The 13,450-nt window shown below is 42.4% G+C and overlaps 1 protein-coding gene across 6 annotated transcripts in view; it reads left to right on the top strand.

Annotated features, from left to right (window-relative positions):
• Positions 1 to 13,401, top strand: part of NADK (NAD kinase) — a 79,041-nt gene extending 65,640 nt beyond the window's left edge. For all 6 annotated transcript variants that reach the window (XM_075604828.1, XM_075604829.1, XM_075604825.1 and 3 more), the window contains 6 exons: positions 909 to 1,011; positions 2,784 to 2,935; positions 4,300 to 4,399; positions 4,794 to 4,951; positions 5,885 to 5,967; positions 6,476 to 13,401. In XM_075604828.1, coding sequence (XP_075460943.1) covers positions 909 to 1,011; positions 2,784 to 2,935; positions 4,300 to 4,399; positions 4,794 to 4,951; positions 5,885 to 5,967; positions 6,476 to 6,623 — 744 coding nt within the window. In that variant the 3' untranslated portion in view covers positions 6,624 to 13,401. The remainder of the gene's footprint in view (positions 1 to 908; positions 1,012 to 2,783; positions 2,936 to 4,299; positions 4,400 to 4,793; positions 4,952 to 5,884; positions 5,968 to 6,475) is intronic.
• Positions 13,402 to 13,450: the final 49 nt, after the last annotated feature.

Raw genomic sequence — 13,450 nt, 5'->3', positions numbered from 1 at the left:
TGTACCGCCTGCTCAAAGTGTGTACCTTTCCCAGCACACACACACACACACACACACATCAGTGTTTGCTGGTCTACAGAGAACAAAGCTAATTGAAAGGTTCTCCTGGGGGGCAAATGAGGTTTCAGTAGTGCAACATAATAAAATGTTTTGTCATGGGAACACCTTCATTGACTGCATTAAAAAATAGATAACTGGGAAGGATTCAAAAAGCCCTGTGTCTGGCACTAGTTGATGGTGCATTTGATGTACAAGGAATAAGGCCCTATATTCATTTACTGCATGTCTAGAATACTGCACATCCCCAGAACCGAATAAGCAAAGGTTTTAACAAAGATATTAACATTTTTATAAGAAAATAAAAGGTTGAGTTTTTTAGTTTATCAGAGGTATGTGCCGTTTGTCAGTTACATAATTCCCCATGTATCCCCATCTCACATTGGTGATTGAATTGGCAGTGCCACTTCCTTTGCCAGTCTGAGTGCAGTTGCTTAACAGATAGAACTTCTGTACACGTTTGAAATGCAAATCTTGCACGCCCAGTGCTGACCTAGTTTCTTCAGAAGGGGTTTCTTAAGGTGCAGACTGAAATATGCAATTATTAAACAGTTTTGCCTCCCTTAGCTTGACTGCCAGAAACCTCCTTAGCATTTTTATGAAGTGAAACCTCTCTGAACTTCCCCTAGGCGGGAGAGAACAAGACTTTGTAATTTGGCTGTTTAGGAACTACCTAGCAAGTTTGCTAAATATGTAGAATTGCCTTTCACATCTAAAAGGCTTTCTCTTTTTCCATTTGACGGGTATGACGTTTTTTGACTGTGTTCATTTCAGTTGTTCAGGGATGCTTTAAGTTCTCGAGTGACTCATTCTGCAGGAAATCTTTTAATCAGGGCTTTCTCTTCATGCAGGCTAGCGTCCCTCCAGTGATGGCTTTTCACTTGGGATCACTGGGTTTCCTCACCCCCTTTAGCTTTGACAACTTTCAGACTCAAGTCACTCAGGTTATAGAAGGTAAGAAAACTTGCTGAAAGGCCAATGTACGGTCAGCCAAATGCTTAATTAGAGACTGAACCTTTACAATGTTTGTTATCTTTTGTCTGCATTGGTTTAATAATTCCATGAATAGGTTAGTGTACATGCAGCTGGCGTTCGCTTTTGCCAGTGTATATTTTCTGAGCGCTTGCCACGCTGAAAAAGAAACCACAACTACCTATGTTGATCCTGACTCCTGGTGACAAGTTAGCAATAAGCAAACATACTTCCCCCTTTATGCTTAGGGAGATTAAACACGTACCACATAGCGCTGACCTCTTCAACATTCTTGAAGTGGATAGAATGGGTACACACACACCAGACCCCCTCCCCCTGCCCCCAGTACCAACATTGAATCTGTGGCAGTGACATGTTTCAGAAGTTAAACATTGGTAATTGACACATTGTTTTTTTAAACGAAACTCTGACACTAAATATTTTAAGCTATTTTTTAAAGTTGGTTTATAAACACGGGAAGCTCACAGTGGGAGGCTTTGGATTCCATTGTGTGTAACATCACTCGGTGCTGAACAGGAGTTTGCACAGGTGAAGCTACCCTCTCCCTTCCCGCCTTAACTTGGTCAGTAACTGGGCTAGAAATTGAGTAAGCCCTTCATTGCCATTTGGAGGCACAGATTCAATTAAATGCCTTCATTTCTGAAGAAGCCAAAACGGCCTAATCTTTGCTTTAACTCTTCTGGGGCCACAATTGTAGTGGCTATGTTAGGGGGTGGTCAACGCCAGTCCTCAAGGGACATCAAACGGGTCAGGTTTTCAGGATATCCCAGCTGCAGCACAGGCTACAGTCTTTGACTGAACCACTGATTGAGGCACCTGTTCTGTTGCAGGGATATCCTGAAAACCTGACCTGTTGGTGGCTCTTGAGGACTGGGTTGGCCGCCCCTGGGCTACGTCATGACAAGCAGTGCTGTTTTTTCCGGTCAGATTGCGACCTGCATTCCCACGGAGCGCAGGACGCCATCTACAGTGAAGGGAAATGGAAGAGGAGGGCGGACCCCTCTCCCATTTCTGGGTTAAGGGCTGCCAAGGGTTAAGTATTAATACAATTTGTTTAAGAAAGCCAATTAAAGATCAATATTTCGAATTTTCAAAAGTAACATATTTTGCACCCTTAAAGTATTTGTGAAATACTCTGCACTTACTTTTCAAACATGGTAAGCGGAAACTTGGCAGTTCTCACATCGTTTAGCTACTTCCTTTTATTTGAGGTCAGGGCATGTTGCACCCGTCTGCCTTCCTACTCTGCTCTTATTTGGTCATCTGACGGACACAGCGTTTTCATCAGATATAGTGACGTATGTTCCTAGTGAAAACTAGGCCTTCCTTAATTTCCAAAGTGTAATATGGCAGGCGTAAGCTTATAGGGGTCCATGGTAAAATGGAAATGAAGTAAAAGGTGACGGTGCTAGTCATTACCCAGAATCCCTGGCTGCAGTGTAAGCACTGTATGCTAAGAGATAATGATGAAAAGCAGGGTTGCAGAACAATCTGAGACGTGTGAATGTGCCCACAATTGTTATTTGCTGTACAAAGTATGTTTGAAATGACATGTGTGTGCGTTGCATGGGACTAGCCCTTTATATGTCGGCGTATAAATGCATTTCTAACTGTAATATTCCACTCTTCAGGCTGTTTTTGGATTTCAGTCGGCATTGGCTATATCCCAAAAAGGTTTTTTTTTTTCCCTCTGCACGTACTGAAACACGTCATTCTTGTCTGCTCTCATACAGGTAATGCAGCTCTTGTCCTCCGCAGCAGGCTAAAGGTGAAGGTAGCAAAGGAGAACAAAGAAAAGAGATCTGTGCTACAGAACGGGTTGGAAGAAAATGGGCTCATAGTCCACAAACCCGAGCGAGAGCTGACAAAGCAAACAAAGTATCAAGTGAGTATCTGCTTTCAGATCTTCCACATGCACACACAGAAGGACATTCACACTAGGAATGTATAGCCTAAACTAAGCTGAAGATGTGTTTGACCTATTCCCTGCTCTATCCTGCTGTGGTACAAATATCGTTAGCACTTACACCATAGATAGAGCTGCATTAGGCCCGGGCCATAGAGCTGACGCTGAGGCTCGCCTGCTGAAATCTCCGCGATTTCATGCCCATACAGGCGAGCCTGTGGGCGCGATCGGAGCCAGGGGGAGGTGGTTGGAGGCGGGGCAGTGACGTCGCTGGGCCAATCGCCCGCGACGCACTGATGTCACGACGCCGATGTCACGGCGCCGTGACGTTGACACTGCTGTGCTGTGATTGGAGGTTTTCAGCCGACAGCGCACTGAAAAACAGCTTGGCGCTCGGCTGAAAACTCCAACTCGTCGGCACGCCTGCGGACGCTCGCGTGAGCCCCCTCTCAAGGCATCCTCATTGAGGATGCAGGGGCTCAGCGCTGAGCGCCACACGCCTCAGCACGGCCTGTCCTTCTATGGACTCGGCCTTACATGTGCACTGCATAAGATGAAAGGGAACTGGTGGTATGGTTGTCAGTGTTTGGACCTCTCTTTTTTTTTCTTCCACAAGAAATGGACATGTAAAAAAAAAAAAAAAAAACACGTTCAGTATTAGTTTGTAAAAATGGTAGCATGAAACGATGATGTTGGGTCAGACTTTGGACAAGATAAGTGACTTCCCTTCCTCATCCAAATCTTGTTTCCCCCAAACAACCAAATGTTCACCCTGACATATTTTTTGTCAACTTTGTGAGAGCCCTTTTCAAGAGAGCTTTTTGGTAGCCTCTTTAATTTTTTTTTTTTTTAAGAATAAACGTTCTCCTTGAATATCAGTCATGCCTCCCCCCACCCCCAATAACTGAGCGCCTAGTGCACTCAGCCCTCCCCCTTCGTGACGTCACTGGCCTTGTCGCCAGCGATGTCGCCCAAAACTAAACTTCAACTTTCGCCAGTGGCGACGAGTGACGTCATTGGTTGCGTCGCCGTTACTATAAACGCGGCCTAAGGCTACGGGCCCAGTATTTACTGTCTGGAGGGGAGCTATGGGATGTGCGGGGTGGGGCCATGACAGGGGCGTGGCATATCTGCCCTTCCATTGGGTGCCCGTCGAGCACGTGACCGCATCGCGGCACGGGAAAATTCTTGTCTCCCCTGCCAGTGTACGCGTCGCAGCGCTTTGTGCGCCCACACACAGCCACTGGGGCTGCCCCATGGAGAGCTGTGCAGTGTTGAGTGGCGCGCACGCTGCAGCAGCCCCTGGGGACCTGGCCTAAGTTTTCCTTAACTCTGAACCATAGGTGCTGAACGAGGTGGTGGTGGATAGAGGTCCTTCTTCCTATCTTTCCAACGTAGACGTCTTTCTAGACGGTCACCTCATAACTACAGTGCAAGGAGACGGTAAGCGCTTGAACAAAACGGACTGTTAACACGTGGTTGCTGGACTGACCTCCATTGTATGTGTAGTAATGTGACGACCCTGCGCTCTGCATGGCCATTTCTAATTTCACAGTTTTTGGGGATTGATGAAGTGCCCAACAATAAATGTGTAGCCCCGTCACATTCAAATATTTGCTTGCCTCTTTTTGTATCATTGTCCAGTGCCTGCAGTTTTTATTACTCTATCTACTGTTTTGCAGGGAGAGGCACAGCGACCGGGTATAAAAGCAAAGCCTGCAGCGCTCTGTATTTGCACCTCCCACTGCCCCTTTTAACTACCTCTGCTCACGCTTCTTTACCTGTGAATGGTATACATTTAGGAAGCAGAGGCATTATTTGTTTTCTTCTCCCTCAGGGGTCATTGTGTCCACACCTACAGGCAGCACAGCATATGCAGCAGCAGCTGGAGCCTCCATGGTCCACCCCAATGTCCCTGCCATAATGATCACCCCAATCTGCCCCCATTCCCTCTCCTTCCGACCAATCGTGGTCCCTGCTGGAGTGGAGCTCAAGGTGAGTTGTTTATTCTAGCAGCAAGGACGAGCTTTTTATTCATGTTTTTATAGCAGGACTAACAAGTATATATTGTGACTGCTACTTTATATGTATTGGCTTCATCCATATATTTGACCTCCTAATGAATGCATCAGTTCTATACTGCATTTCTAAAAGCTTTAAATTAAAAAAAAAGTATTGGTGGAGTATGAAACTCATTGTTTTACAGTGGGTTCCTATACCTTACAGCAAGGCCTTTGCCTAAGAAGGTGGCACACGAGTGCTCACTAAAATCTTTTATGAAGACCGCTCCTGTTGCTCTTTCTCGGCAATCCTAGCATCTCAAATCTGGATCCTGTGATTATGTAAAAGGTTTAGAAGGAGAGGCAGACAGGAAGTACTTTGCTTCTCAACTTGGTTGTCCTTGCAATGGAGATGCGAAGACGTCACTAGCTATGCGTCGCCCGGACCTCTCGGGGCTGTATGATGGGTCCCGAAGTGTTTGTGGGTGGCGTGACTAAAGGATGATTGTTTTTGGTATATATAGTAGGATTTCACACCGTGGTGTGTGTTTTTGGGTGTACATATCTGAAACGAGACCAAGCCCCTAATGTTCTACGTACCTGAATTTACCTTAATAAAACGGAGCAAGCTGTACTGCAAAGTACACCTTTGTGCCGCCTCCCACCTTCTGCACCCTCCCGCATGGAAGGGTTAGATGGGCAGTTAACACTTGTACAACAAGGTTTTCTTTGCAACATGCAGAATTTGGTAAACTGTGTATGATGAGGAACTTTTTGCATAGAATTCGTAGAAAATGCATGGAATGTGTACTGGTAAATACCAGAGCCAAACTATCTACTATATCCTGTGTGACTGCTTCCTTTTCTCTGTGTATTTTGTGTTATCCTTCCTCAGAACATCATCTCTACGTCTGAATTTTATTTTCAGATCATGCTGTCCCCTGAAGCAAGGAACACAGCGTGGGTGTCATTTGACGGGAGGAAGAGGCAGGAAATCTGCCATGGAGACAGGTGAGGCGCTAACGCCACACAGGAGGGGGTAGGATGCGAGACATTTAGGCTGCTATTGTTAGCCCAGCCAGAGCAGCTACTGGCACCCCTTCTGAGGTAAGCATCGCAGGAAGCAGGGGGTTCCCGGAGCTGAAATCAATGCAGTTCAGCTCTGGAGATACCCTGCTTCAAATCTATTTAAAAGAAAACATCAATGTGTCCCCAGGAGTGTGTGCTTTAAGAAACAAGACAGCTGTCCATTGTCATCTGTGCATCCCATGCCTTAAAATGGATCATTTGATAAATCAGCCCTTTTGTTCTAGCTGTTTATCAAATTGCTAAAATAGAATGGTGTGTGTGGCTACACTCTTGATATGGTTATGTGATGTGTTTTGTAAAACTGGGAAGTTGAACCCTTTATCATGTGAATAGTGCTTTGCAGAGAATGAAGACTAACCTCCACCTCTCCCCCCAAGTACCACCCTGATTACCAGTTTGCTAAACCATGTTTTGCCTCCTTTTGTTGCAGTATTAGTATCACTACCTCTTGTTACCCCGTCCCTTCCATCTGTTTCCGGGACCCAGTGAATGACTGGTTCGACAGCCTGGCCGAGTGTTTACATTGGAATGTCCGAAAGAAGCAAAACCATTTCACTGCCGACGAGGAAGAGTTCTGAAGATCACCATGTTTCAAAGACTACAGTGAATGTGCAGTATCCCTTTCACTTTCCAACAGTCTTTCCAGTTCATATGTGCTGCGCAGTCACCGACAATAGACCAAACCAGACAGAACTGCTTTTAGGGTTTACCAGCTGTAAAGGACTGGTTTGTCTACTGCTAGCTAACCAGCTTCCTTTATTTGTCAAACTGGGGATATCGTTGAAGATTTTAAGACAAAAATGTATATTTGTGTTTCCTACATAAAAAAAAAAAAAAAAGTTAAAATAATAATTAGATTTGTTTACATTTTATAATGAAGTGCTCCGTACCCGATGAATCCTAATATATATTAGTTCATGTTCCTTTTGCTCTCAAGTTAATTTTGTGATATTTAATGAATTACACAGGATGGAAAATTCATGGCACTTGGCATCTTCCTCCATTCCATATATTTATTGTGCACCTCCGCTTCATCTTATCAGACAACAATTAATACAGCTCAGAGAATTTCAAACTTGAGAACATTTTCCATCCGTGCTAGTAAAATGAATCTGCCAGCAAACGGTGATATTTCTGTAAGGGTGGTAAAGAAAGAATCCTGTTGGGGCATCCATTAGTGATGCCAGATCACCTTGAATTTGTGCGTTTTGAAGTGTCTCCAGTAGGATAAATCGGTCAATAGTTTATTGAGGTTTTGAAGCTTTCTATTAAAACGTTTCAGGGTTTGAAGAGTTTCCTTTATATGGAAAAGCCACTTGGTCCCTGTTTTGTCCTATGTTGTTTTGGACTCCACCATCTACTGATGACCTCATGCTGTGTCAGCTGATGTGACGTTAAGTGCTTTCCATAGTTCTATTGGCTAAGACATTCTTAACCCTTTTACTTCTAGAGTGACCTGCAATGCATTGCAAGCACTTTAAGCAATTTTGTCATAAAAAAAATGCCTCTATCCTTTGGTAAAAGGAGCGCTAGTATCTGCTTTCATTGACTTGGTTCTGCAACTAAATAATTTTTATGGGTGCTGATGCATATACAGTGGAACCCATCGGAGCAGATAGTGATACCTTTGTGATGAGGCTGTTGACAAACATCTGGGCTTCAAGTGTAATTGACTTAACCAGCTAGTACAGATTATAAAACTATATAACTCAAGTGTAGTCTCATGAGGTCCTCAAGATAACCAACGTTGGACAACCTGATGATCCCCTCCCGTCCCCCGTCCCTCTCCATTTATGAGAAACCATGGTTCCTGAAATATTACACACTGCATAAGGAGGAAACAAAATAATATGACTGCAGGTTGCTATTGATTACTGTACCCAGCAGTGATATTCTCCCGGGCAAGTGTTATTGTCCGGGAGATTTTAAAAGTAGTATTTCAAGAGCTAGTTCACAGAGGTGGATTGCTGCTTTAGGACTCAGAGAGTACCAGGATCGTGTTATCTTGCTGAAAGGGGTTATCATAGCTGATCATTACTCTGTGGCTGTGTTCAGAGCATGGAGTCAGGGTCCTGACTTTGGCCTGCCCACCTTCTATAAACACTCCAAAGAAGGCCATGCAATCGTTTGCTTTTTCATATAGTTGCTGATTTGGCCTTTCCCACCTTCCTAATGTATTTCTGAAATGTCGATACCGTAAATGGGCTTTTGATTAGTGTGTCTATATGGAATGACCCATCACATGCTCTAAACATTAGAAGAGTGTAGTCATGAGAGTAGGCGTGGATTGGAAGGTGCGCTGGGCGCATCTGCTACAAAATAAAAAGGTCTGGATAATTTTACACAATCATAAAAATGGCAACATTTTCTCAAAACTTCTTTATAATTCCACGCTGATCATCGCAACTGTTAAATTCTTTCTTGCCCGTTTAGAAAAGCAGAACGAGCGGTCTATTTTTGTTTTTAATATATATTTGATGTACTATTTTCCACATGTTGGGGGTTCTTCATTAAACTGTGATAGTGCCGAGCAGGGCACTATTGCACGGAAACTCCCATTTGAAATCAATAGGGATTTCCATGTGATGGTGACCTGATCTGAACCATCGCAGTTCAATGAAAAGCCCCCTAAAGCTTTTTGGACATCACATCTAACATCTGTAAAGAGAAGAGAATGTGTCCTGTGCTTTCACGTCACTGCAGTTAGAATGTTATGAAGTGGAACTAAACCTCTAAAGGGGTTTCCCTGTGAAAGTGACATGAATTTAGAGTCACGACAACTCCCAGAATATCTCAGATCTGCTCTTTCTGTGGACAAGCTATAGAACACCTTTCCATTCGTTCTGCAAATGTAAGCATCGTGATTCGCTTGTCGTGCCGCCGTCTTTGAGGGAGTTGACTTTCCAAGCACAACTGATTTTTATTAAACAAAACAAGATGAAAGATTATTCTGTCAACTAAGTAAAACATTTTGGAACTCCTGCCTTCAGGAGAGGCCAGCAACGGGTTTTGAAGGGCATCTTCGGAAGTGAAGATATTAAGACTTTCATGCTTTTTTTTTTTTTACACATGCTATCGCTCTGTGTGATGAGAATACGCTTCATCTGACCTTGCATCATTTTTGTGAAATCATGAGTGTGGTTGCTATAATATAAACATGTTTATTCTATGGCAACCAGGCAAGTGCTACGTCTTGCGCTCACCAGGACTCGTGATATCTCAAAAGTCTATAGAAAGCGCATGGCAAAATCAGCCTGTGCCCTTCAGCTGTTTTTATGCTCAATGCACTGATATGGTTGGGAATTATTTGTCTGTTCAAAATTGTAGGAACACTGTACACATCAAAAGCATTGCTTAATTTAACAGGAAACCGAAAACCTTTTGTACACTTCAAAGAAACCGCATTGAAAGCGTATTTTCTGGTGCTACTGCATAGAAAAGAAAGTAAAAACTCACTGGATAGCATTAAATAAGTATTTATAGAATGAAGCGTCATTGAGAGCACAATGAACAGTAATATTTCCACCTGCTCAGTTACATCGTTAATGTTGTGCTATTCGTCAAAAAGAAATCTATATTAATGACCATGTAATGTTTACCAATGGAGAGTGATTCTGCTAAATGTCCAGTCCCTTAACACCATTTAGTGATGAGACTGATGATCCATTTGGGCAGAACCTTCTAGCACTAAAGGTCTTATGTTTTGTTTTGTTCAATGTGGGATATATGTAATTCCTCAGATTGTCTATAATCAATTATTTGATACACAGAGGAGCATTAATACTGTGCTTATTTAATGATTTTGATCCTGCTGGTTTTCATCAGCAAGTTTTAGTAAATCTTTTTTATACCCTCATACAGTGGGTCTCCCCCCCCTCCCTATAACAATATCCAAATGTTATGCACCCAGTAGGAAAATTAAAGGCACAGTAACCCCTAATATTTTTAAAATCCTAGTAATTGAAAGAAAGGAGGGGGAGGAGGAGAACTGCTTCTTTAGTTGTGTAAAATGGTACAGTATCTCCTCTTTGAAGGGTCAGCCCCTCCTAGGACAAATGTAAACTAACATGTTCAATAGGTTAAATGTAGTCAATATACATTTGAAAGTATTTTTAATAAATTTTTACATTTTCCCAAAGAAAAAACAAAAGCTTTGATGGGTTTTTTTTTTACAATTTCTAACTAATATCTTTGGGTAATAAAACTGTAAAATCTTCAAAACTAGGGCAGAATTATTTTTGTTTTGTCCATTTGCATAGTAATGTATGTTTATTTGTTTGACAAATAATGGCTTCACCAGTAGCCGACGGGCTTGAAACCAGCGTTCCCAGAGAACTGCAAAACATGCATGTTGGCTTCTGGCAGTTTAGCTGTAGCAGGACATTACTTCTGCAACCGGGAACGGGATACAGCACGGTGCCTGGCGGTCAGAAAAGCAAACACATTCCCAGCATTAGCAACTGTGCCTTCTGCATTGTTAAGAGCGTTTAAACGTTAAATGTATTTTGTAAAAATTCTTTAAATCCCTCATTGTAACCTGGCGACTCTAGATATTTGTATTGAACGTGCTTTTATGATGGACATTCTGGACAGCTAGGTTTGCACTAGAGCGCTTTACCCCGGCCTCTGAAATATTTGTGATTCTATTCCTACACCAGGGGCGGCCAACTCTAGTCCTCAGGGGCCACCAACAAGTCAGATTTAAAGGATATCCCTGCTTCAGCACAGGTGGATTTCTTTTTTGAGCCACCTGTGCTAAAGCAGGGATATCATTAAAACCTGATCTGCTGGTGGACCTTGAGGACTAGAGTTGGCCACCTCTATCCTATTGCATTCAGAGCCGCACAAGGGGACATACAATTTTGCCTTTGTACATTGGTCAGAGCATTTTATTCCCCAAACACTGCAAGGCTTATTTATCTAAAGATGCTTGTTAAATTACTACATAAATTGATTTGCCTTTGTACTGCCAATTTGCAAGACCCCAGTAAAATGTAACTTGGAGGTTTAATGCATCCTGGTCTTGGTTTCTGTCTGGATCCAGGGTATCTTAGCTTGAACAATGCAATGAAGCTGGACATGGATAATTGCATTATCAATGTTTGTATGGGGCATGTATTTCCATACGACTACTGTATGAAGTCTGTTCAGGGCCCTGCATAGAATAAACAAACAGTTGTGTAATCTCTCGCGTTTTATGGAAAAGCTCTTATTTTACCCCTTTGCACCTACGGGTTTTCAGCGCAGGGGTGTGCAAAACACCAACAGGTCAGGTTTTCAGGATATCCCTGCTTCAGCACAGGTGGCTCAATCAGTTCTGAAGCAGGGATCTCCTGAAAACCTGATCTGTTGGTGGCCCTTGAAGGCTGGACTTGCCCACCCATGGTGCAGCCTCTGCTGTACATAGTGGTTACATTTAGGTCTGATGTGAAACGATAAGGGTTTAAAGAGAAATACTGTGTGTCATTCTAGATATGTTTTTACATAGTAATAACGCAACTATGAGAAAATGGCCCTTTCCTGCCTGTCGATGTATAAAAAAAAAAAAAAAAAAAAGAACTTTTTGCATGTCTTAATTATAGTTAAGAATGAAGTTATTAGTTCCTTTTCAAACTGGTTGCAATACTTGTACAGAAGTAAATGTAAAGGATCTGGGACATACAGTAAGCGTCCTTATTTTGGTTATAATGTATTCATGTGGTTGCTTTTCCAGGGCACTTTTCCAGCCCTTGTAGGAATAGTGTGGATGTAATATGAATGGCAGAGATATCCAGCCTCCCTTCACTTCCTCTCTTGAGATTAGTGTTCAGTCAGTAGCCTGAAAAGACATCACCACTTTTTAGTCCACACCTGCCTTCAATAGACAAAATAGAAGTGAGTATAGTGGCGGGCCTACCACCCCTTATTAACCCTTTCACTGCCATTGGGGCCTACATCCTGTGCAGTGTTGTAGGCTGTTCTGGCAGCAAACGGGTTAATGGTTATTCCATAAATGAATCTAAATCTAGGTTCATGCTCTGCCTTGTCATGTGAGACGTGAAGTACGTCAGTGCTCCTCATGTAGCATTTCTATGATATCTAAATTGAGACATTTATAACCCAAATGTATGAGCCCATAATACATGTTGCATTTGTTTCTTTAAAAATGAACTAGAGACCATTAATTGTACGTGGCTATCAATTAGAATTCTTGCAGTCAAGTGTATTTTATACTTAGTCTGAATGCAGCATTTACCGATTTTATATTTGTCGAACTTCCATGAGGGAAGGTTGGATGTTGGCCTTCTCTTTGGATTTGTCACTGTTTGGGAATACTAACTTTCAGCCTCTGACTGGAGAAAGCTCTTTAATTGTTTGTACTGCTCGGCATATGGAGAAGCCACTGCAGTGCATTTGAGGTGGCTCCTCGCACAGCTATCTATGTATAGGTATAGGTATTCTCACTGCTGATGACTTTGGATTTATTACTTGTATGGATGCCAGTTGGCAAGCGGTCACAAATTTATTATAGTTTACTACCTTCAACAGACCTCAGAAGAAAACCTCCTCTGTTTGCATTCTAATTCTTGTGCTGCTGGTTGTAGCCTATATGGTGAGTTTACTTTCACAGATAAAAATTGCATATAAAGCTTTATATAAAACAAACCTCACTTTTTACAGTTGACATTTTATTTGCTGTGATACAGAGAGATGGGAGGGAGAGTTGCATATTCCGGGTCCTATTTCTGTTTTTCTTATGCTTCTTGCTTTTCACAGTTCCACATCACAGCTTATTAAAGTGTACTTTGTTTATTGTGGTGGGAATAAAATGACGCATTTCTTGGTCTTCAGATGTGGAAGAATTTGGCATTTAGTGCTAAAGAAAAAGAAGGGGGTGGGGGGGAGAATTTAGTTACTTATGGGAGTTTCAGTCCAGATGGATAACTTGGCCCACCCCTGTGATGGATACAAGAAATGAACATGCCTGCTTGCATGTTGCTGAGGAGTTTGTGGCAGGTCTCCCAGGGAAGGAGTGTGGCATTTTCCTTTCAAGTTGTTACAATACACTGTAATTATCAAACACTTTCATATAGTGTTCAGTGCACAAAACTATTTGATACATTATTGTAATTCATTTATCATTTTACATGAGGTTTTTGTTTACTGAAACAAAGACCATCGATGGACATTTGGTGCCAGCAGGAACTTTGCTCCCCTTTCTAAAGGTAAAACAGGATGGCTATATTCAACTGAGGAGAAAATAATTGCTCGCTCAATGTATAAACGTTTGCTTAATCACTATATTCCTGATGTTTCATATTGTTAACACTTTGGAACCTTGTTTTTTGCTAAATTAAAAGCTATTTTTCAAATCTTTTCGAGTGGTTTTCCGAGTCGTTTTCTTTTTAGCACATACAGGCATACC

The sequence above is a fragment of the Ascaphus truei genome, chromosome 6 (genome assembly GCF_040206685.1).
Source record: "Ascaphus truei isolate aAscTru1 chromosome 6, aAscTru1.hap1, whole genome shotgun sequence".
NCBI lineage: Eukaryota > Metazoa > Chordata > Amphibia > Anura > Ascaphidae > Ascaphus > Ascaphus truei.
The sequence above is the reverse complement of the archived record's forward strand: the minus strand, read 5'-3'. Positions and strand labels throughout refer to the sequence as shown.